Below are 24851 nucleotides of genomic sequence, written 5' to 3'. Positions count from 1 at the left end.
TCCCCCCCACCCCCACCGTGCAGACTTTATTATTCTTCATTGTATGAAAGATTTGCAAACTGTGAAATACTTTAACTTATCTAGAGTGTCAGCAACTATGTAGGGCAGTGATCTGTTCTCAGGTTTCTGTCCCCCTCAGTCAACATTCGAAGAAAATTAGTATCTTTCAGCCAAGGCTAAACATTTTTGTTCTGAGCAAGAAATAAGCTGTACAAAGGACTGGAGAAACAAAAGCTTCCAATACCTTACCCAAATGTTCAGGATCCTGATGAATTAGCTGTTTATTCAGTTGGCTCACACTGCGGCCATGGAATTTAGTACCACGGTTGGAACGAGCTCCCCGTTCGCAAGGCTCTGGGTTTCTTTTTCATCGCCCATGATTATGGGAACAGGACTTTATTGCTCACAGATTACACTAACAAAATTGAATTGCTCTTTGCTGTTCTCTTGATTGGTGCAAAATTTGCTTTGCAATAGGAAATAATACCACGAGAGCTCTTTTGGATTGTTGTCAGGCGCTGGGGTTTACACTGCAGAGAAAGATGCAGGCACTGCAGGCAGCTCCAAGTCTTTTACTGCTATTAGGGAAAGGAAACCAATTGATGTACATTTAAAAATTCTAGCCAGGCAGCACCTTTCCGTCATAACTTGATGTGATATGCAGTCATTCTCACTTTCACTTCCCCGTAAACTTCATCATATTATTTTACAAACTGCGAACGCCAGCCTGAGAATGGTTTAGCTCACATCTTGTACATGCTGGTCTCCCACAGGTGGAGAGTACGGATTTGGCATGCTATGCCCATGAGTCTCCCAAGACGTGCACTGCTGTGAATTTCATTTAACTGCTATGGCATCAGGTGCTTGATCTCTCTTTACAAAGAAGATTTATGAATAGATTTTAATATATTGTTTAGGAGTTTAGGAAAGTAGCAGAGCTGCCCAATATTTCTTATTCAATCATTATTTCTACTGAAATTCCCCAGCTGCAGCTGTCTGATAAGATAGGAAGATTTATTATGCTTAAAAGTCAACATTCCTTTTCAGCAAATCGTGCCCTGGGCATTCAGGTTAAAGTACCCTTCAAGAAAATCAAACCAGTTTGATAGATTATTACTTCTTGTTGGCAAATGCCTTCAATGTTGCTAGTTCCCAATCAATATTAAGAATTTGGGGGTTTTCTGTTGCGTGTACAGGTCATGTTTTTCACGAACTCAGCTCTAAGGACTGGTTGTGGGAAGAGTGTTTCGTGCTTAATATATGACAACGTTTGCTCACTATATGGAATGTCAGTCCCTTTCACTTGTTTCAAAGCATAATAGTTCAGCTCTGTGCAAACCCAGATCAATAGGCCTGTGGAAAGAACTTTCCACAGGTTTGCTGCTTGAACTTGCGTCTTTCTGGACAGAGGCCAGGCCACTTCTCCCTCTTGCCATCAGCCCAGTTCCTTTCGCTGTCTCAGGATCTCTAATTTTCACATTTACTGACTCCAGCTGGAACTGTGGACACTTAACATTTATGCAAAATGATGTTTAAGATCCTCCTTTCCATTGTTTCTGTCTTTAACATTTAAACCCCAGAAATGATGACTTTTCTGTAGTGCACATCTGAACATACCCCTCCTTCATGTATGTGTAAAGATATATTTTCTGATCCGTCTTCTAAATCTGAGCTGTTCTGCTTTCCTCTTAATAGACTCTCAAGGGATCATTGAAGATGTGGTCTTACTGGGAGCTCCAGTGGAAGGAGAAGCCAAGTACTGGAAAGCTATCACAAAAGTGGTGTCGGGCAGGATCATAAATGGTTATTGCAGGTCTGTACGTGCTCAGTCCCCTGCTTCATTATCCTAGCGTCACTTTGAAATGATTTTGCATATTTATCCCTTTCAAACGTTTTGTAAGCGAATAATTGTTCAGCTGGTGAGTGCGTTGATTCAGTAGCGGCAGAGACGGCAGTGCCAGAGCCTCTTCCCTCCAGAGGTCTCTCCCTCAGATTAATTGGAGATGACAGTCTTCAGGAGACACTCGAAGGCTGTTCTGTCTCCAGCTCTTGACTGTTTGCGATGCATAGTTACACTGGAAGCCTGAGGTGCTCAATATGTAGGTCCTGTTCATACGGTGGCGGTGTTACATCACCCTGGCAGCTCAAAGCTGGGTCACTGTGTTTGTGTGCATAATTTGACATATTCTAAGGCCCCTTTAAATCTCAGCTTTATGTAAAGGACTATCAATACGGCCGTTAAGTTCACTGACAGTTAAAGAATGCAAATTAAAATCTATAAAAGCTTTGAGATACAATTCACTGGGGCTGCTTATGGGGAACAAGATGTGAAAATTGCAGTGGAAGGGAAGGAGCTCAAGATAATTGAAGATTTTTTTTTATATCTAGAGTCAGTTTCTGGTGAAGGTAGTCCACATGAACAAGATATTTTACTTACAAAGGAGGTATAGCAGGAATAGCTGTAGCAAATGTACTAAGGATGTGAATGAATAGAAAGGTTACCTTGAAACCAAATATCAGCCTTTTAAAACAGCGCAGACAACTGCTATGCAGAGTTGTGAGAGCTGCCGGGTGAGAAGAGGGAGATTCAGAGGCACGAAACAGCTGAAGCAATCTTATAAGAGCTATTAAGAATTCAAGTGACAGTATCAAATCTAATGACTGTGTATTGGAAGATAATTGTGACAAGAACACTGCTTACCAGCACAATTAGAAGAGGGGAAATTAAAACGAAGGAATGGAGCAGGGAAGACTAAGAGCATGGGAAAATAAATTGAGAAATAACCAGGCAAGAAGATTAGCAAAGAACATGTAACTGCAAGTCAAGACAGCTTATAAAGCCCTCAGCCCTCAGGTCAAGGACAGTTGAAAATGCTGTCGGTACTTTCCCTACACACATACATATGTATGCCTACATACAGACGGATAAGATGAGAAAGTATTGTACTACTGTGCATCTAACATAGTATATTATTTTACAAAGAAGAACTAAATAAAAGAGTTAAAAGCATTCAAGATTAAAACAACAAATTATTAACCCCATCTGTCGGGTAGGCTGAAAATTGTTGCTCTTGTCCTTTTTGGATCACAGGAGGTTTTATGGATGCCGGATGTGCACACCAGTTACAGTATTTCTCCATGTGACATAAGGAAAAAGCAATTGCTTCCTCCTTGGGAGTGCTTCTGTGTTCCTCCAAGAAGCCATAAATGATAGCAATTGTTGCATATAACTGAATTTGCCTGGGCAAATATCGTTCCTCCCTGTACTATACAAAAATCAATTTCACTGCAAAAAGCTCAGTGTATTCATTTCCTGTAATACAAAAAAAAAATCTTTTTATAGTTTCAAAGCCTGCACGTGCTGTTGGAATAAAATAGTATGTGTGTTTGTACCTCTGTGTGCGCAGTAATTTGGTTAGTCTCTGCTTTGGCAAGCCCATGTCTTGAATGTTGAATGAAAAATGAGGTAGAAATTGTAGCTCACAAATAGGAAGAAGCAGGTGAGGAGACTGTCCGGAAATATTCCACTACGCTGGTTCTCTACTTTGTCCTCAGCTGCTGAATTTGAGGGTTATTCTGTTAGCATGAGGGGCAGCTAGAGGAGGTAACTGAGGGATATGGAGAATTTATGTGAGGATATTAGATATGAGAGAAGGATTATACAAACATTTCGTGGTAAGACCTCATCTGATTCTGATTTCTCTGGTCTCTCATTTATACAAATTGTGGCCTCGTTCTGTCACTTTAGGAGTAACTCTATTTAGGTCAGATGAATTACATTGAATAGAATTCCTGCAAGATCAGATTTGGGACCAATTTGTTGAGCTTCAGTCCAGTGTAGCTTGTCTCCTCCAGCTTTGAAGTCTGAAAGGACATGGAGAGTGAAAGCCAGCTGTCAGAGCTGTTCCATCCGATTTCACAGCAGGCTTACAGAGTCCTAGTGGGAAACCTTAACCAAATTAGTTAGACTCGCTCAGCTTTTGAAAGAGCCCATGCCTGAGTAGCGAGGATGCGTTGCAAAGATTTTGCAGAGCTCTGCGTAGACTTACAACTTCTAGCATAGACCATTTTGGAGTGGACAGGAGCAGCCAGAAACGGCCACCTGTGCAGGTGCATTTCACCTGCTGCCATCACAGAGTACAAATACCACTTGCATCCAACTTAAATCTACTCTATAGAGTCTAGTGGCGATTAGGTGCCCAGATTTTATGCTGTTGCTCGGCGGGGGAGAAGAGGTTATGTATTTCCAAAGGACGCATCGCCTTCTCTCATCATGCTATCGTCTACCCTGAAACTGTCACAGTGACTTATGGCAATACTTCACAGTGGGAACAAACTCTTCCTACTTCTGTCATTGAAACCATGTGTTCATACAGTACCTATAAATCAGGAGCACTCCGAGGAGCTTCACAGTCGATATTTATGTCAGCAACATTGGTATTGTAGGCCTCATCACGTTTACAGCTGTCTACAGGCTGGAGAACTTCTACCTATTAGTACATTAAAAAGATTAAATATGTGAATGTATGGCAATCTCTAAGCAAATACAGAAATAAATAGAAGGGTCAGATTTTTAAACCTGCTGCGCGTAATGAGATTACACCCATGAATCAGGATTGAGTTCAGACTTACACTACTGTGTCCCAGGAACCTGCCCTGAATTCGGCAACTGCTGTGATTCCTACATCAAAGCTGCAGCAGGTCTTGGTCCAGACATCACTGCGCTTCCCGGCCCTTTTCCTCTCCTCGTGGTCTGAGTAGTCACATACTGCATTAGTTTGGCAACAGGATTTATTCATGCTCTTCTTCTGCTCTGCTTCTAGGGGGGACTGGCTGCTGGGGTTTGTATACAGAACTTCTTCTGTCCAGATCAACGTTGCAGGCCTCCAGCCAGTCGACTTGGATGACAGGAGGATGGTAAACATGGACCTTTCATCTGTAGTAAGTAGTACTTCTTGTATTCTCAGTTTTTTCCATCTGTCCTTTGCTTGCAGCACTGTAACCTCACACTCATTGAGTAGGGGAAGACGGGATACTGAAGAGAGCACCTCTACGTACATTGTCGCTCTTTCCTTTCTTTGAGATAACTCTCATGTCAGACTTCATCATAGATTTTGTTGGCCCAGCCAGCGCTCAGTATTGAGCAAAATAATGCGAATTTGCCTCTCTTGTTGGATATGTTTGGGGTTTTTTGGTTCTGAAATATCTCATACTGGAGACAGAAAATGCCGTTATCCTCCGAGAAAGACCTTGCTGTCTTGCAAGCCTCGGATCAGCAGGTAGGATCAGCAGCTGGGAAACCTGGAGCTCAAACACGTGACTGCGGAGCAGGTGCGACCTGCAATCTTATCTCGGTGGAGCCTTCAACACTGTTCAGGTTCATACAGGGGCAAGCTCATAGGCCTTGTACCTTGGTCCCCCGGGCTGTATTGACACCGTGGTGCAGGAACCAGTTTGTAATTACAGAAGCTCTGTGGTATCGATGGCTGGTTTGCTAGGTCCAGACCTGGGCTGCTGCCTTTTTGGAGCGTAGGTCTCCAGGAAGCAGGAAGAGATTAATCTGTATGTCGGGCAGACATTTAGTTTCCTCAAAGCTATCTGGTGTCATTAATGATAAGCCACTATATTATATGTCTAGCAATATTCAACTCAATTACCTTAAGCAAACTAATGATCTCATTGCCTTGTCTTTACTCATGAGTGAGCTCTTCCACAGAAAATCATGCAGAACTTAGCTTGTGTATTCATATTGACAGTAATCTTGGACATGCAATCTTGTTTTTCCATATCTTAATGTTTTAACTCATTTTTCACTCTCTGCAAACTGGACTGGAAGATGCTCAGCACAAAGCTCAGGATACTTCCATGGTCATTGTTTCTGCCGTGACTCCTTCCAAATGTCCCCACAAGCTGGTAGGGATTGTCAGCGTTGCTCTGGAGCCAAAAGCACTTTTAAGTGCTTTCAGATTTTTTGGAGCATCAGCCCGCTGAGCCTATAAATACCCAGCTGTTACCAGCTCATTTCATTCATTATAACTGAGCTATGGTACAGCTCTTGCCAGAAAACACAGAGCTTAATGCTGTACAGATAAAATAGAGACTTTGCAGAACAAAATACAGGCTTCCCAGAAGGAAGTGGTATAGTAGAGGCTTTTAAACATGCAATTTAATCATTGCATCTTACAGGGTTGCCTTGGTTAGCATTTCCACATGCTCCCACATCCATTTTTTCACTGTCCCTAGAGTTGCCATTAGTCGCTTGCAAGCAGTGACATCTGTTGCTGGCATGAAAAGAAAAATGGTCAAAGATGTCAAGCAGTGGTGGCACTGGGGTGACTTTTCCTGTTAGTTAAGTCTGTGTTACTCTCCTCTTTTTGACTTCTCTTCAGAGACCCTCTTTCTGTTGACCTTCTGCTTCCTGAACTTTGAAACCCCCTGGAGTCCTGCAGACTTTATCCTGCCTGGCTCGCAGTAGCCCCTCCATTTTTCCCCCAGCGGAGCAGTATTTACATTGCAGCTAAATGAATAGTGGTTGCAGAGCTGCTATCTGCTAATCTTCTATTGTTGTGCATCTGTATCCGTGCTGCATGATGCCAACAGACAATCCCAGCGCTGTTCTCATTTCAGAAAGAGCTGACACTTTCACTTGCTCAATCTTACTGCAAAGCATTGGGGGGAAAAAGAGCAACCCCGGCAGGGGGAAAAAACCTATGCTAAGTAGTGTCATTCTCTTGATCCATTTTCCAGACCATGGAGCTTTATGAAAAGAAATACAGTGCCTTCTGATAAACATTTGAAAAGTAAAAGGAGCAAGAATGGGGAAGGAAATATTCAGGGGCAGTATTTTTTAAAGTGGCAAGAAAGCAAAGATGGATTTTGCTGCAAATATAGTGCAGTAGCATAACAGAAATACATATAGAGATATTTTCTGTAATGGGGACCAGCTCCATCCCTGCAGATGCCCTTGCTGGAGGTCCCCGTGAGTCTCCTGCCAGGAATAAGAAAGGACAGGCTGTGATAGAAGAATAAAGCATAGGTGATGCAAAGGTGCTCAGCGTGCAAATATTATGCAGGCAGCCTCAGTGTTTTAGGCATCTCCCAGTCCATCCATGATGAAAACTGGATTGGATCCAAAGGGCTTGGTTCTCTTTGCTGTGGTAGCATCAGAATCCTCAAATAAGTGGAGGACTAAGAGACCTCAGTATAAACAGGAGTTCACCTCCAAGGCATTTATTGCATGTCTCTCTTGATTAGTATGTTTTTTATCTGACTGTCAGTAAAAAAACTGAGAGAAAAATGTCCTCCCACTCAGCAAATGCAGTTATAAAAGCCTTCCTAATGGTTACAATGGGACTGATTTATTCAGTAGATTTATTTGACAGCACCTGTTACAGAGACCAAGGAAGTAATTGAGCTGTAGTGTATTAGATTGATTGCTTTTTGTTCAAATGGGATATTGTAGATTACATTTTGCATTAACATTTGAATATTGCAGAAATACTCAGAGTCAGAATGTAGGCAGAGCATTTTCACAGAGGCTCGCAAGTCAAGAAGGGTGCTTAAGTTTCTCTGGGCAGTTTTACTGCAGCAGAAACCAGGGATGAACTTGGGGACAGCAGGAATGCCTGGCTGGAAGTCTAGTAGAGAGCATGGATGGATCGTGACAATCATTGCAGAAGTCAGTACTGTTCTCTCGTTAGTCCAATGTGAAAATTGTCGTAAAGATCTTTAGACTATGATTAAGTTTTGCATCGACTTTAAAACTCCTTCCTTTCCCATGCTTTCGATGGCAGCTAAATTCTCCTTTTCTTATTCTTTATCAACACGTTGTCTGGCTGGCAGCTGCCTACCTGCTGCTGGTGCTCACAAATTCCTGTAAAGGCAACACGTGGCAACACCAACTGAGAGTAAACCCCTCCTTATGCAAACACCTGGAGTGCCAGAGCCGTGCTCTGTACAGCCCACAGACTAAAGATACAAGGTACTTTTTAATCTCTAGAGCAGTCGTTGCAATGGTACGTAGAGAGAACATGCTGATGCATTTCACAGCCATGTTCTTCTCCTGCAGCATCTCTGCACAATGGAAGGCAAAACAGCAGAGCTTCTTTTCAGAATAATCTGTATCACACATCAGCACACCTTTGCTTTTTCCCCTGAGATACCTCAAAAGCTTTTTACCTCTTCTCTTCTTTGCTGCTGTAACTGAGCAGTGGGAAAGCTCTCTTTATGACAATGGTTCAAACCCAAGACTAACTGATCTCCTTCCAAAAGCTCCCTCAGAAGAGGGGCCTAGTATTCCCATTGCGAGGGAAGGCAAACAGATTCCAGGCAGTCTGGCCTTCAGCCAGGCAGGTACACAGTGTACATAAATACCGTAAGCAGATGAAAAGTCGGAATTTTGTGAAATCCAACTGATCTGGCACTTCTGTGAGTCAGGCTTTTTTCCTAAAATGCATTAAACTGTGGGGTTTTTTTCCCCTGTATTCCCAAGACTTGCAGCAAACAATTGGTTGTGGTTACGAAATGTGGATTAATTAAGAACCCTGGGGAGTTCAAAAGGCAAAAGGTTGCCTGTGTCTCATTACACCTTTGTTTCACTTGTTTCAAATGAGCAGTGCCACCTCCCATGGTGACAGGCATTAACAGGATCAGAAGAGCAACAGCTAGAAGCAGAACTCGGCTTCAGGCAGCGGCTCGAAGGAGCCTGGAGAGCCTTCTCTCACATCTGGGGGACATGCAAGTCTCTTTGGAAACAAGTCTACTTGTCTGCTAAGCCATAATGTCACAGGGATGATTTCTTCCTCTTTGTATGTCCCTGCAACCCTGGAGTCGTCAGTGGCTTAGTTTTCTGTGATCCTTCTTGCTGTTGATTTGGGGGGCTCCGAGAATCACCCATTAAATACATATTAAATACATTTTTCCCTTTGGGATCCAAGCAGAGGGTGCTGGCAATGTCAATATGTTAGAACAGAGGAAGAAACTGAAAAAGCTTTTCCAAAAAAGTGCAAATGGAGCCATTAATAACTTGCGGTTTGTTTTTGCTTTGTGGCAGACAAAAACTCAAAGGCTGGTGTCCCTCCTTGCTTCAACACAGATGTATTGCTTGATCCTGATGTACTCTTTGGAAGGCTGGGGATATTTAGCTGCTTCTAAAAGGCAGGGACAACCATTTTATAGCATTCCTTGAGCCTTTATTTCGTTAAGTCTGGTGCCAAAATTCACATACGCACTGCCACTCAGAAGCAGCATGGTGCCATAACAGTGTTGCCTTCCTGCAGATTTGTAGAAGTAATTTTCCCATTTCCTCCACTGTGCCTGGAACATGCGTGTGTCGTTTCACGGTGGGTTTCCACAACATCTGTTTGAGTGCATACAGTGTTCAGACACCCCGACTACCCTGGGCAAAGCTGAATTTTTGGGACTGCACCCCTCTCCTTCAGAAAAGCTGACTTTACCAAGTGCCACGTTTTAGAAAGATTCACAGCTAGTTTATGTTTACATCTAATACAATTCAACATATGAAATTTACTATTTTATTTGAGTAACCAGCAAAGTTTTTATACCATTACATCTTTCTCCCATGGAGCGTAACAGTTTCCATCACTTATCACCTTTTATAGATTTTTCTCTTACGCTTTACACATTAGAGCACCTTGCATTTGAAAACAGGACTGTTCTTGCAAAGCCAGACATTGCAGGCTCCATTCTTGACAGGTTTGCAGCGAACAGGTTTGTAGCTGTTCACTTTGCAAGCAGCTATCCTGATCACAAAGGCAAAGCTGCTGGCAAAGCTGCCAGCAAAAGCAGTAGGAGTTTTCCCTAAGTAGTGTTAATAATGTTTGATTCTGCATGAGTGGCTACACAAAGCACAATAAGGTGAATTAAGGAGAGAGAAATGAGCTTTCTATTTCCTGTCCTATGTTGGAACACGAGTGCTAATTCTGTGTAATTTTTGCGTTCAATTTTGAGGTTTGTTTCTAACCTCTTCAGCTAACGTAGAAAGAAAATTCAGTTGCAACATCCAATTAAAAGTGTTAATCAAGGGGAAGACTGACTTAGCTGACACATTGTGTACGTGAGGTTTTCTCCTGTAGCACAGTTTCAGCTAATGTGTTTGAGATCTTGCAATTACAACAGCATGTGTTATTGATAGCTGAATGTAGCTGAAATACCGTGAAGCTTATCGCTGCCTGCTGCCCCAGTGACACGAGGGTAAGGTAAGGTCTTAAACTTGCTGCAGATCCTGGTGCGATGGATTTGTAGGAGATCGCATTGCTAAGGAGAGATGTTGCACTACTCCATAGCTGCTGAAATTTCCCAGATGCCCAAGACTTCTTGCCCAAATAAGTTATGACCATCAACTGATAAAGGAGATTAAGGGGTGAATAAGCTGAGACCAGGTCATCGTCCCCAAAGATGGCAAGAATTCCCTCAGTTAACCAAAAGTGATCTTGTTTCGTGGAGTTGAGCTGAGAAGCTGGTTTGAAAGCCACAAAGATGGTAACGTTTCAGCTGCCAAATCTTGTGTATTCCCGCAGCGAGATGGGGAGAGGAAGGGTGATCAGTCCCTTTCGGTGTTACAGAGGAGTCGTCCTCTGCTGCAGGCAGGTCCTATTATATCATCCTGATTATGGAGACTGAATCTCATCTCAATGTTTTCATCTGGACTCTTGAAAAAAGTTCTCCATAATCCTGGCTTGATCAATATAGCAGATATTTTGGATCGCTAGTGGACTGCTGTAGTTTATAATGTCAGATATCTGGGTCCTCCAAGCTATTTTTAGGAACAGTCCAGTTTGATATATCAATCCAGTCTTTGTTTTTGGGGTTCTCTTTTCCTCTGAGGCCCGAGAGATTATCTTCAAATTATTCCCCAGCGATAATTATATGTACAGTTTATGATGGGCCTTCTAAAACATTCTTTATACCATCTAATTTAAATAATTTCTACTTGGATTAGCACCAAAAAATAAGTATTTGATTATAGCCACCTTAAAAGTGAGTGGCATGTTTTGCAACTTCGATGTAGCTGGAAAGACTCTTGAGTGTTCAGACACCAACCTAATAGCTAAAGAAAAGAACCGATTCTACTTCTGGCAGTCAGTGAGAGCATCGGCAAAAAAATAGTCAACAGCAGCTCTGCGAACAGTTGAGAAATTCATGGAAGCAGCTGTTGCCCTCAGCTGGCTGGCTTGGTGTGCGGAGTGCATTACCTGTCAGCAGAAGGACATTTGTGAGGGCACCTTTCCCTTGAAACTCTTTCAAGGGCTCTCTTATTAATTCAGAATTTATGAAGCTCTCTCTCCCTAATTTTGTCCTGCCCGTCATTGCTGACGTACAGCTGCTCTCCATCTCATCCCCTTAGGGCTTCAGACTTCCAAAACTTATTTCCTCCATTTACTTCCTCTGTTTTCTTGTTATATTCTTGTATTTGACTCCTCTCCATCATACAGTCCTCTTGGAATTAGCGAAGGTAAATTGAGAGTAAAGCTGGCAGAGTTTTTCAGCAGTGGACGACTCCAGCAAAAACAACAGTGTTTACTCAGAATTTTCAACATCGACGTGTTCGCACAAAACATATCAAAGTTTGGTGGAAAAAGTCCTTGGAAAAAGTTACTGCATTGGTGTGAAATTGGCCCGAGTGCTGTCTGAGGGTCACGTCCCTCAATTACCGTCCCAGAGGTGAGAATGACTTGATCAATAAGTTGTGGCTGAAAGATGATTGCATGTAAAAATTACAGTCTTCCTCAAGAAATGCCACTGTAATTAAAGGAGAATTTTTACCGGTCAAGTTAGTTTTTAAACAAGAAGAAAAATAAGAATTGAGTGACTTACTCTATTCACAAGAATTGTAATTGTGTGAAGGGATGATTTAGAAGCAAAGCCTATTAGCTTCAGCTGAATCATGCTCCAATCTTTATTCCATTTTTTTTTTTAGAGCAGAAATAGAAACATGAAAGAGGAATAATGCAAATTACATTGACAGTATTTTCAAAATAAATTCAGCTCTATAAAGTTTTCCTCAAATATATTTTTATTAGCTTCTCCTCTGCTGGAAGCCAGGACCGCTAACGCTCAGGATATACCTATAGTGCAAGCGCCACGGATGCAAAATTCACATTTTTTAATAAACCCATTTAAATTCCAGCTTCTGAGTTGGTGCACATGTTCACTGTCCTCACTTTTGGAAAACATTGATTCCTAAGAACCCAAACAGAAGAATTTTATTTCTATTTTAACTTAATTCAGCCACAGCCTCTTTCAAGGTTCGTTTAATGTTCTTCTGGTTCTCACTATGGGAATCTGCTCTGCCACTGGCCTTTGCCAGGTCCAGCCATATTCCCCTGCCTGAGCAGCATTAGGTCTTTGCCGTAAGCTTTCAGAAAACTGTGGAAAACAGGACATTTTCTGCCAGGCTGAATGCCCTCTATCGTGCAAGACGTACCCAGCACTCTGAATTAAGGCTTACGCTTGACAAGTGGGAATAACTCTGACCAGAGGAGCCTGCCAGCTTGGCAGAGATGACTGCATTTTGAGTGATAACCTGGCATAGCTTGGGCGTCCGATAATCAATCAGTCTTTGCCACCATCTGGAAGAGGAGGGCTGCATGGGTTTGGAGGCAGTATCCCCCAGAACTCAGGATTTTTTGGAAAGCCATAGTGGCATTAGAGTTTCTTCCCTTCTTTACCAATGCTACCCCAAAACTGGCTGGCAGTTTATTTCAGATCGCAGGGTGGCATTCCGGTTCTCTTCCTGAAGGACAAACTCGCTCCCACTTTTGGAAACGGAGAGTGAACCCAAGAGTTGAACTGGCAATGACAAAAGTTGCTGAGCTGGCTCTGTTGAGATGTGCCACCCGGAGGCGGTTTGCATTTCATTATGTGTGTACACAAAGTGTCTGACACACCAGCGGGAGGAAAGGGCTGCTAAAACGTGAGGCGTGATTATTATCTGAGCTTCAGAAACTGCAGCTCACTCTATTAACTCTTTTCACCCCCCACAAAATACCGTTTTCTATTAAAACAGATATTATTTGTCCAAAGGGAATCCTGAAACTGTGATGCCCTCCAAGGTAGTCATCACTGCTCCTGCTGAAATAACGAAGCTCTGGAGAGATGTTTTAACTTGAGGGTATCTTTTTCCTGCATGATAAAGTTGTTCTTTGGACGTGACGGGCTCAAAACAAATCAAAGAGGTGAAATTCTCAGCCGTATTAATGACCTCCGCCCCTGTGACTTGCAGAGGGTACCTGTGCATCCTCCGCTCACGCTGCATGCCTCCCTTGCTCCTCAGTAATTCTCCGTGAAGCCACAGGATGTTTGGTCAAGGAGAGCAGGAGGAAGGCACAGCCCAGCTGCTCTGTCCTTTATCTCTCCCTGCAGGTAGCGGAGAGGCCAAGGGACTTTCAGCTGAGCTCTTGCAAAGTACGCAGCCCTGCAAAGCAAACAGCTTTGCGAGCTGCGGCAGGCTTTGGAGCCGGTGTGCGCTCTTTGCATCGGCCGCTTGGGATCGGTGGAGGAGCTCTTTTTGAAGGAAACTGGACAGGATCTTAAAACAGTTGGCTCTGGAGTGAGCAAAGACTTCTTCTGCCATGTTGAGCAGAGAATGCCGTCGTGATACCCAGTGTTGTGATGGAGTAAGAGTCTTGCCTGTGCTCATGTGAGTCCGTGGCAGAGCCAGGATCGTACGTAGTACCTCCTTTCTCCCAGGTCCTTTCTCTGTCCACCACTTGGCAGGCTCCCCAGGCGTCCCCTCTGGGCTATGGGGTACACCTTGTGTATAGCTCAACACCTGAGAGAAGTCGGGACTCTTCCTCTGTCCTAAAGAGCTGGATGGATCCTGTGTTGGTGCTTTATCTGTTCTTTCGCAACGCTGGGGAAAACCAACCGCAAAGGCAATTGAGCAGAGCCGTGGAGATTGCACCGGTTAATCGCTAATGGAGAGAGCTGCATGGTAACTGCAAACTGATTCCGTTATCATCTCTTCTCAGGCGCGCTGATCTCTGTCCCCTGTCCTTCTCCACCTAGAACTGCTGTCATTAATACGGAGAGCAGCATCTGTGCTGCGGAGCTCACAGCTCGCCTTGGCACAGCGACCACCAGTGGGTTGGTTGCAGGCCCAGGGGTGGCATTATTTGTTTTCAAAGCTCCTGTAAATTGAACTGTGTTTTTATGACACCGTAACCAGAGGCACTTATTGTACCAAACAAAAAGACTTCCATTTGAATTTAATAGACACAGTTGATTATGCTCAGTGACACTTTTGACACTTTCGGGTGGATTTGAACTTGAAAACCTTTCTGAACTTACTGAACTGGCGGCTCCTTTCAGCTGACTGATCGATCCACTTGAACAATGCTATCATCTGTAGTCCTTTGGAGATCTTCCTGTGCCGTGCTGTAGTCCTGCAGCAGAATTAGTGATATAGGCAGCTGGCTTGTGTTTTCCAATGAGTCAAAGCGACCGTAAAATCAGATACAACAGGGGAGAAGTCACCTAATCACACTGATAAACCTACCCCACTGCTTTCATTTCCTTATAACAAGCATAAATATGACTTGCTTTGGTTACAAGAACACTTTTCTAGTCCATTTATTCTGAAGTTCCTCCTGCGCTTTGTTCTGACAAATATTCAAACAATTGTTTATGTCCCTTTAAAGTTTTTATTGTCCCTTACAATGTTTTAGATGTTCCCATCCCTTCTCCAGCACAGCCTACCCAGCGGAGGAATTCAGCTTTTCAGATTGCAGATGAAAACAGGCTTTTGAGACATGGAATTGCTGAATTTTCCCACCAGGACGGCTTCACAGCTTTAAAGTGGCAAGGCAATTTGTTCGCTGTTCTTTTGCTGATGGCTCAGCACTTAAAGTCACAGTATAGCAGAGAAAGAGTCCTACCTCCTCTTAGGCTTCTCAGGGCTTGCAGTGGTCTGGCTGTATGGAATCCTCTCCTGGGCTATCCTGGAAACAGAAGTGAGTTTCCTTTGAAGAGATGTAGTGGTATTAGCAGACGCGCAGTAAGGGACAGACTTTCAGGAGGTCTCAGCTTCTCTTTTAGCTGCATGAGGAAGGGCTCAGCTCTTCAGAATTGCTCATACCCAGTGTCTCTCAGCGATCGTGGTGCTCAAGGAAGAGGAATTCCCCATTGTTTTAGTAGAAGCTGCTAGATACGGAGGAGTTATGAAAATCTAGTCCTTAGGGTGGCAGAGGAAACTTGTTCTCTCTGAATAATGACTAGGTAACATAACAGGCTGAGAAATCCCCCAGCGCTGACCGGGGCAGGTAGATTGTGATGACTGTAGAGGTTTCAGAATACAGCAAACCAAGAGACTTCAGCAACCCCTCCCAGCAAGCCGTTTCCTTCTTGTTTCTCTCCACCTTGTGCAACGCTGTGCTCATTTCTTTCTTTAGCACCAAGCCCCCCTGCTGAGTAGTAAAAGGTTCATACTTTTTCAGAGAACAACGTACTCATCTTCACAGCCAGTCCATTAGTCCTTCAATGGTTATTTTAATTAACTAATCTGTTCAAAACATCAAGAGCCTGTTGAGCCATCTGGACTGATTAAAGTCGCATATTGCATTACTAATGCGCTGATTAAATCCTTCATTTTGCTCCAAGTCCTAAGTGCATCCAAACGTTACCACTCAAAAGCTGCTTCACGCAAACAGCTAGGAGGTTTGAATTTTGCCCGTGCGGGAAAGGAGGTTTGCTTTAGGTTTGGGTAGAGGTGTGCTGGTAACCCCGGTTGCTGGCATAGCGAGGAAGGACTGCCCAGGCACCGGCCAGCCTCTCAGACTGAGCCAGCAGGGAGGTGAGCAGAGGGTCCACGGCTGGGTTTCTCTGCAGAGCTCTGCAAAGAGCTCCTACCGTCTTGTGCGAGCAGACAGCCCCTTCCTGGGGCACTCGTACACGCAGCTGGGAAGCAGGAAACCTGGGACTGTGGTGTCGGGTATTCCCTGCTGTGGGAATTCCCTAATTACTAGCAAGATTTGGGAAAGTAAGAGGCAGTGTTGCCCAAGACAGCTTTCTGGCTGGGTCAGGAAGGATTTAAACTGTTAGAATTTACCAAAGATGCTAAAATATCTTAGGATGCAAATCATACCCCTTAATCTCTGCTGAAATCTACAGGCCAGCTGACAAGCGCACCATCGAAACAGCCTCGACTCAGCCTGACCGCACTTGCCTCTCCACAGAAAAACCCACTATAAATCCACCTCGTGCTCATGAGCGCTTCCTCCCATTTTGGCTGTGAGTACAACAGCAAAGGCGATCTGAAGGCTGGTCTCTAGTAGGATCTTGGCTGTCGTTACTTCAAACCCTCGGCTTGCAGAGGACACCTGAAACAGAGGAGGCAGTTTCTGCCTTTCCAGCCAGGGAGCCTTTAGCATTTGACAACAAGAACCTGCAGAGGAGGTTTTTCTCTCCCTCCTGTGCCCTGACTGGAAGGGCACATTCCAACATCCATACCAGAAGGGTTTAGCTTATCATGGAAAACACCTTACAATAAAAATGTGGGGGGTTTTGGACATATTGTTGACTTTAATTTGGTTTATGAACCCGTAACTCTCAGGCTCCCGGTTTTATATGGTGTGGGACAGATCAGTGCACCTTCCAGCCAAGAGCCTTAACACGCTTGGTAGCTGTTGTGAGGTTTAATGACTATATCCTAATTTAAGTAAGATAATCTTTGCTTTTACAAAGGAGCTAAGGCACAGGAGGGCACGTGATTTAGCAGAGAACAGGGAGTCGAACTAAGACAACTTGTCTCCTACCTGGGCGTCTCTCACCATGGCAGATCACCTCCTCTCTTACCCTCGTGGCACCCAGAATCTGGGGTTTTGTAACTCAGCAACGTCCAAGCATTTAAACATACGTCCGCCAGAGGAAAAGCAGTCCAGCAGCAGCGTGTGCCACGAAGGGTGCAGCCAGTTGGGATTATTCAATGGATGACTGCCTTTTTCAGACCTCATTCTTAGAGGTCTTTTCCAACCTCAATGATTCTATGATTCTATGATTCTTTCAGCCTTTCAGAGCTAAAACCAAGTCTCACAGCAGTGGTGGCTTTTGAGATGAAGGACTTGGCTGAGACGGGTTCCCCGCAGCTCCCCCACTAACAGGGCTCTTGTTGCTTGCAGGTAAACGGCCACTTGGACTACATGAAGCAAATGGACACGATCCTGAAAGCTGTGGGCATTAAAACCAAGGAGTGTCGGCTGGAAGAGAAGGGCAGCGGCAGTCTTTTCTCCCCTCTAGCCAAGAAATCACAGCAGGCAGCAGGCAGCAAGCCTCAGGAAGAGGAAAACACTGTGCGAGAGGAGGATGCGGCTGACGGTGAGGCTCTGCCAGCCAGCCACGCTCACCGCCGTGATTCCCCCAGCTGTCTCTTGGGAGAAGCCTCGCTCCCCTGCCCAGACTGTTCAAACAGCGGGGACAGCAAGAAACAGGCAGCGGGTGAAGGAGAAAATTCGAGCTCTCATCGTGAGATGCTCAGCCAGCACTAAAACCGCTTTCGAAGCACCGTCTGTTGCACTGGGATTCCCAAGGGAGTATCGGTAGAGCCGGCAGAGCTGTCACTGCAGTTTTCAGACCCTCCTGAAAGCCTGGAGCGTGGTACCGGCGTGTCACCGGATCAAAGCTTTCGGAGCAGCCGCCCACGGCATCTCCCACGGACGAGAAAGGGCCGATTCCCGCCTGAATCAGCATTGCTCCTCAGCAAGCGGCGGCACTTCCCTCCTCGCACAAACCGGGTTTATTCTTGAGGGAAGCAGCTGTCCCCATTAGGGACTGTGTCTCTGCTATATAACGCTTGGGAAAGCAGGTGGCTCTGCGGGTATTTTTAAGCATATCGTGGAGAGGGGCTCGTCACTAGGAAATTAAAAACGTTTTTCCACCAGTGGTCGATGTGGTTTTTGGTTTTCGCGTGAGCAGGCGTGTTGCAGGCTCTGGCTGCCCAGCTGCGTACGTCTCAGCGTCCGCGCTTCGGCTCTGCTAACCGGGGAGGCGAAAGGCTCGGGGTGCCTGGCTTCTTTTCCCCCCCGTCTGCTGCCGGTTTGCTGCCGGGGCTTGGGCACTTACCAATCAACAAGACTGTTTCGCTATCTGCAAGCTGAGGGCGATGAGTGTTCGAGGCCTCATTACTATTAGAAACATGCTTTGAGTCCCTAGGTGAAAGACAGAAGAAGAAACAGAGTGGGCTTTTTATGATTTATTACTTTGTGAAACTTCCTCCCAGGCTTTGCCAGCCAGCAACCCACAGAGACTTTCGTTTTGTGTCCCACACACATCTCCAGCCTTAAAAGCCCCCTCTAGACATATTTTTAATTGGCTTTAGAATAAAACCAATACTTGGCATAGGATAAACACGAATCTGTTTGATTTCTACCTCCTTCCATAAAAGCGAGTTGGCATCCGCTCTCTTCTCCCTGTCTCAAACCGGAGGGAGGGACCCTGCTTTACATCCCCTGCCACGCAGAGTCTTCCAAAACCGTACGGGACTGATCCACATCTTCCATAAAAGGTCCTTTTCTGGCCTATTTCGCTGCTCGGCCCGAGAAAACGCAATCTAGCAGGAACGTGGCAGGGGGACAAACCCTCTTCTGAGAACACCTCTGCGAACCACCTCTCCCCTCTTGCCCGAGCCTTCTGCAAACCTTACCTGCAGATTATTTCTCACCAAGTTGAAAACGCGGCTGTTGCTGGGGGCGGCGGTGTGACCTGGCAATGCACAGCAGCTCTGGGTGCGGTGCCCCGCTTTTCCTCTCCCCAATTCCTGCCGCCGAGGGGGGTGCCCAGCTTTTCCTCTCCCCAATTCCTGCCGCTGAGGGGGGGCTCAGACCTGCTCAGCTCTGATTCTGGAGCGGTGCCTCGCTGCAGAGCGAGGGAGACGTCTCCGAGACGGGCTACGGGATCCCACAGCGACGGGCCTCTTTCGCCGGTCGGCGTTGATGCCGCTGGCTGCGGGAAGGGATGCGATTTCTCTACCGCATCAGAGGATTTGCCCACAAGCAAACACCTTACTACAACGAACTGGCTCGATGAGAGAGTAACGTATTATTGCTTTTGAGCGTTCGGCTTGGAGAGGCGGTCTCTCTTTGTCCATCTCCTGAAGCCTGCGTCTGCTGACTCGGTTACCTAACGGACTTGTGGAGCTCATCGTGTATTTTTCTACTCTTTTTTAACTGGAGTTGTAGCCAAAGTATGTTTTTATATAAAGCCGTTTGTGGAAAGATGCACATATTTATCCTCGTGCTTGATACCAAACCCGAGCTATCTGTCCACAGATAACGTGGCAAAAAGGTATTAAACGGTTTGACGTTTGAACCTGTGCTCAGTCCTCCGCTTGTCACGGTCATTTATCGTTGACCGTTGGGCCAGCCGTCGCTTGCAAGGGGATTCGTAGCAAATAAATGTCAAGTTAGTCATAAAAACACTTGTTGTTCAGTTCTGGAACATACGTGGGCAACGTGGAAAGAAAACTAATGAGACTTGCTTGGCGTGTGGCTGCTTCTTCCAGCATCCCGTATCCTAGGGATGCTTTGCATTCGTTTGTATCATCGTGAGCCTCAGGAGCACAATGAAACTCATTAGTGTGAGCTCGGAAATAGGCAGCAAGGCTTGTAGGGTACGAGTCCAGGGTGGGCACAGCAACCAACTACCAACCCATCTCTGCATCTGAAAGGCACTTGAGGAAGAATTTGCTGAAAGCATTTGTTGTTTGGTTGGGTTTTTTTAAGTGCCCGCTTGCCATATTACTCGCTATTCTCTCTGCTTACGGCTGTGAGGAGGGGTGGGGGGGCTGGCATTGTCATTTAAAAGACAATATTCGTTCAGATTCTTACTTGAAGGGGAAAAAAAAATTAGCTTTTCTAATTGCACCATCTAAAAATCGACGGATTGTCGGAGCAAAGTATGATGGTCGCATGCCAAAAATAGGAAGCTGTAGGATGAAAGCTAAAGGGAAGCTCGTTCCGTTACTTACTACTGTCAGGATACCCACAGAGCCACAAACAAGTCGAACACCCACACCCTTGCTGAATATCCAAAAAGCAGCGCTGAACATTTTGCATCAGATTTAATCCCCCGTAGCACAGGCTGTTCGTGATTAAACACGATGGTTTCACTGTGCTGCAACTCCCTGCTTTCGCAGGAAACCGAGACAGATACAGTCCAAATCAGGCGAGGAAATGAAACGCCGAGAAAACGTGATGTTCTGTGGACTGAAGCAGCCCCAAACCCCTTGTCCGCGAGTCACGGGATGTGGTTTCCGCCGTTCCTCTCGGCGCACTTGGTGAGAGAGAGGTGATCTGCTGAGCTGCGTGAGTGGAAGCTGAAAACCAAGCCTTGGTTTAAGTTCAGGGAGACGTAGGCTGGCGGAAGGGTCTGGAGTCCGAGGTTCAGACTAACCGGAGATGAAAAGGCCACGAGAAGCAGCTCTCGGAGAAGGGCGAGGGATTGGTGACGGTGAGCAAAGGAGGGGTGGAAAGAAAGAGAAACAAGGCAGATTAATTCAGCAGTAAAACGTGGCTTTGCACTGTTTAAACCTACCCGCAGGAGTGCTCGGTGACGATGTCTTCTCCAAGGAGATGCACGTTGTGTTTGAAGAGGGTATCGAGCAGCAACGCGTGGGCAGGGAGACGTCTTGCGGCAAATCGGCCCTCCGGAGAGTTTGCATTGGGCTGGGGGATCCTTCCCAGCACACAGAGGTCCGTAACCCCCCGTCGGCGTCTCCCCGAGCCGTAGCCCCACGGACGCCCTCACTCAGGCCACGGGGGTGCCGAGCTGCTTGCGCTGCAGCTCCGCGTCCGGGGGCTCCACGTCAAAAAGGTTGACCAAGCGGGTGCCGGGGACCGGGAGAGCCGGGGGGCCGTCGCCGGCCGGCAGCAGGCTGTGTTCGTTCCCCAGCGCCCCGGAGTCAATCGAGTCGGTCTCAGCCTGCAAGGTGAGGACGTTCTTGAGGGACGTGGCGGCGCGGGGTCCGCTGTTGGAGTTCCTCATGGAGAGGGAGATGGCGCTGGGACGGGGCTCCCCCGAGCGCCGGCAGCAGGGCAGGTATTTGCCCATGGCCCTCTTGAAGTCCCTCATGAAGAGCGGGTAGATGATGGGGTTCATGGTGCTGTTGCAGTACCCGAGCCAGGTGAGCACGTCGAAGAAGCCAGCCGGCCCCCAGCCGCAGACTGCCTGGCGGGGGGACACAGCAAGGGTTAGCAGCGTCTCCCACCTCGGCCCCGATCCAGAGCGGTTTCCCAGGCACGCCAACGTTTTCCTTTCGAAGGAACCCTCCGAGACCCTTTGGAAGGGTTTTTCCTTGCCGTTGCTCCCTGGGGAAATTGCGTCTTTGGTCCCAGAGGCTTTCCAGCAAGACCTGCAGGCATCTGAGATCCAACCCAGCTGGATTCAAAGTGAAAAGCTTTTGAAAACCCGACATAAAAACCCCCATACGTGCCTACCTGCGTCACGTTGGTGACGAAGAAGGGAAGCCAAGCCACAAAGAACATGCCCAGGAGGATGCCCAGCGTCAGGCTGGCCTTCAGCGCCTTCTTGCTGTGCTTGTTGGCGAACCTCCTGCTCTCGCTGCCGGCCGCGGGCTGGCTCGGGGCGCAGGGAACCTGCAGCGGGAGATGGGGCAGTGAGCGAGCGCTTCTCCCCGGGCCGGAGCCGCCAGCACCGGCGCCAGCCTCCTGCCCGAGGAAAGTGGCGTTCGGGGCTGCAAATCCTGCAGAAAACCCCCTGCTGTTATTTCCCTTCTTGCAAGGGGCAGGAGGATGGCACACAACCGTAAATCAGGAAGAGGAAGCAATAGAAACCCTCAACATCGAGAGTATTTTTTTTTTTTTACTGTAAAATAGGGGCTTTATCATTAAGACGCTTCTTTTATAGAAAAATCTGACTCAGTCAATGTTTTGGTGAGGGTAGAGCATGCCCTAAAGAGGCAGCTCTAGCTGCTGATTAGAGCAGCGAACTAATTGTATTTTTAAAAGCAGGACGTCAGACATTTCAGCCTACAAACACCATAACTAATGCAGTCCTCTATCCACTCTTGCCATCTAAAATTATTATCTCAGCCCTCTGCCGTAATTAAATGAGGCCCCGTTGCCACTCAGCTTCCTGCCCAAAAAGGGAACAAAAATCTGGTTAAAAAGATGAAACTCGAGGGTTCCCTGGCTGACACCTCGTTCTCAGCTCACCCTGAGCCGATTCGGGGCTCCTAGGAATCTGCGGGGACACTTGCCTCTGCTGAAATACGGGGGGTGGATGTTGGTTTTTCCATGGCAGAGCAAAGCACCTGAGCATCCCCCGGTCCCCTGAGCGGGGCAGCGCGGGGGCTGCAGGGCTGCAGCAGGTTGTGTTTGTGGAGTCCAAAAACCTGGCATCCGGGGGGAAAAGAAACATTTTATTATGTCGGCTGTTTATTCTTTGATTCTCATTTTCCTTTTGAAAGTCTGGTACAGCTTATCACGTGCGGGAGAGCGGGCCGGGTCAGGCTGTCCTGGCTCCTTTCTTAAGAGAGAGAGAACAACAAACTAAATCAAGGTATTTAAAGGCAATTACGTTTGTCTTTTCCCTGTAGGATATGAGGGCGATAAAGCCTATTACGGGGAATTAAGGCTGTTGGATTTAGTGGCAATTACCTTCTCCCGGAGAAATGCAAACAAGCGCGGCCACGTTTTGGTTACAAAAAACGCACACGCTGGTTTAACCAGCGATCGAGTAAGGAGGTGTTTTGTGGTTCCCGTTATCGACCAGGTAACAAAAATATAAGCCGGCTCTTCAAAATCAGGTGCTCTCCAGAATTTGGTATTTGCTGTTATTTAAATCCTTCTCTCCCATGTGTCTCACACCCACCACGGCCAAGATTTATGAGTGGAAAGTCAGATAAGATTTAAACCCTCTGGGATGACGCTAGCCAAGAGGGGGGCGAAACTGCATTTATTTTGCACCGCTGAGCATTTTCGCCTGTGTCTTAATTTATTTCTCTGCTTCTGCTCATGCTGTTTCTGTGCTGCTGAGCAGCTGAAAAGCGCACCGTCGCTGGGACAAGACGCGGGCCACCTCCGAGGACACCGCGGAGCAGCCCTCCTCCCATCACAGGGGTGGATGTTGCCCAAAATCTCCCTCCCCGCGGTCTGGTTGCCAAAACCCTTTGCCGGCTCCAGCCCCGAGGCCGTCCCGAAGGCGGAAACACCCCAGGCACCCGAACCACGGGGGTCTGCAAGGAGCAACGTCCCTGTGGCCACCTTACCTGCGGCGTGGTCTCGTCGGTGGTGACGGTGGCCACGTTGGAGGCGAGGGAAGCCACCTGCACCGCTTGCTTGCGGGCTGCCAGGAGGATGCGGCAGTAGGTGAAGGAGATGGCGGCGGACGGGAGGAAGAAAGTCAGGCAGGAGGCCACCAGGGCGTAGGGCAAGCTGACCAGCAGCCGGCACTGGTCCTCGTCCCCCCGGGAGGTGACGTTTGGGGACCGGACCTCGAACTCCAGCTCGTGCCAACCCATCTTGATGGGCAGGAAGGAGGCCAGCGCAGCCAAGGTCCAGGTGGCCAGAATGAGCCAGAGGGCTCTGCAGGAGGTCATTCGCAGCTTGTATTTGAGGGGGGAGATGATGAGCAGGTAGCGGTCCAAGCTGATGACGCAGAGGTTGAGGATGGAGGCGCTGCAGCACATGACGTCGAAGGAGTACCAGAGGGAGCAGAAGTCGCCCTGCAGCACCCAGCGGCCGTAGAGCTGGTTGAGCATGGCCGGGGGCATGACCACCAGTCCCACCATCAGGTCGGACATGAAGAGGGACACCAGGAAGTAGTTGGAGGTGTTGCGGAGGGAGCGCTGGGTGACGATGAGGAGGATGAGGAGGAAGTTCCCCGCCGTGGTCAGCAGGATGATGAAGCAGAGGAAAGCGGCCACCCAGCTGCTCCCCACCAGCAGCGAGCGCTCCCCCAGCACGCTGGCATTGGGGGCCCCCAAATCGCCCTCCATGAGGAGCCGGGCGGCAGGGCTGGCTCAGGAGCCGGGGGGACCTTCTCCGGCCGTGACCTGTGCTAGGTGATCATCGCCGGAGCCAGCTCCAGGGGAAGAAGTACCATCTCTCTCTCCCTGCTCTGTGTCGGTCCTCCTTTCTCCTCTCCCCCTCCTCTCCCTCTCTCCCCCCACTCTCTCTCTTCACTGGCAATCGGGGCAGAGTGACATTCCCAGGAGCCGATCAGCAGTAACAAGGTTCCCCTCCCCGTTACTCACAACCATTGCAGTCCCTGCAAATCCCCCTGCGCTGGGATGTCCCTGGACACTGCCTCTGGATGCTGGGGATGCTCTGGACACCAGGGAGGCTTGGGGTGCTCTGGATGCCGGGATGCTCGAGATGCCGGGGATGCTCTGGATGGCGGGATGCTCTGGATGTGCTGGACCAGGGAATAATCTGGACCCCAGGATGCTCTGGATGCTCTAGATGCTGGTACGCTCTGGACCCCAGGATACTTCGGATGCTGTGTATGCTCTGGATCCCAGGGTGCTCCGGATGCTCCGGATGCCAGGGATGCTCTGGACCCAGGATACTCTGGATGCTGGGGATGCTCTGGATCCCGGGATGTTTCAGATGCTGGGGATGCTCTGGACCTCCGAGGCTCAGCTCTCACCCCTCCAGCCGGGCTTGGCTGCCTGCAGAGCTCTGTCCCCCGGGGCAGCGGGGCCCCACTGAGCAGCTCGGTGCCCGAGCTCTGCCGCTGCTGCAGCCAGAGACAGCGAGGAGAGGCAGAGCAGCCCTGAGGCGAGTACGGGGATGCTCCCAGCCAAGCTCGCCTGTGAGGAGGAAGATGCAACACGCAGGAGTGTGGGAAGGTGTCTCTCCCCCGGCAGAGGTGCGTCC

General features: G+C 47.6%; 2 protein-coding genes across 2 annotated transcripts in view; one reads left to right on the top strand and one right to left on the bottom strand.

Annotated features, from left to right (window-relative positions):
• TMCO4 (transmembrane and coiled-coil domains 4) overlaps positions 1–17880 on the top strand; it is a 37378-nt gene extending 19498 nt beyond the window's left edge. Inside the window, exons 11-13 of the mRNA XM_009289584.2 lie at positions 1696–1813; positions 4824–4941; positions 17136–17880. Of these exons, the coding sequence (XP_009287859.1) occupies positions 1696–1813; positions 4824–4941; positions 17136–17501 (602 nt within the window). The 3' untranslated portion in view covers positions 17502–17880. The remainder of the gene's footprint in view (positions 1–1695; positions 1814–4823; positions 4942–17135) is intronic.
• Positions 17881–20754: 2874 nt separating this feature from the next.
• HTR6 (5-hydroxytryptamine receptor 6) lies at positions 20755–23969 on the bottom strand. Its single transcript, XM_009289583.1, has 3 exons — positions 23240–23969; positions 21447–21605; positions 20755–21177 (listed from the first exon to the last, which is right to left on the bottom strand). Exons 1-3 carry the CDS (start codon positions 23966–23968, stop codon positions 20758–20760), a joined length of 1308 nt encoding a protein of 435 aa, XP_009287858.1. The 5' UTR covers position 23969; the 3' UTR covers positions 20755–20757.
• Between the last annotated feature and the right edge of the window lie 882 nt (positions 23970–24851).

The sequence above is a fragment of the Aptenodytes forsteri genome, unplaced genomic scaffold (genome assembly GCF_000699145.1).
Source record: "Aptenodytes forsteri isolate BGI_AS27 unplaced genomic scaffold, ASM69914v1 Scaffold61, whole genome shotgun sequence".
NCBI lineage: Eukaryota > Metazoa > Chordata > Aves > Sphenisciformes > Spheniscidae > Aptenodytes > Aptenodytes forsteri.
The sequence above is the reverse complement of the archived record's forward strand: the minus strand, read 5'-3'. Positions and strand labels throughout refer to the sequence as shown.

Bases quoted from the DNA above. Each gene is read 5' to 3' on its own strand.
- HTR6 (XM_009289583.1), bottom strand. From the start codon at position 23,968: ATGGAGGGCGATTTGGGGGCCCCCAATGCCAGCGTGCTGGGGGAGCGC. The intron at 21,606-23,239 runs GTAAGGTGGCCA...CTCCCGCTGCAG, and splicing joins CCGACGAGACCACGCCGCAG to GTTCCCTGCGCCCCGAGCCA. The intron at 21,178-21,446 runs GTAGGCACGTAT...TCCCCCCGCCAG, and splicing joins TCGTCACCAACGTGACGCAG to GCAGTCTGCGGCTGGGGGCC.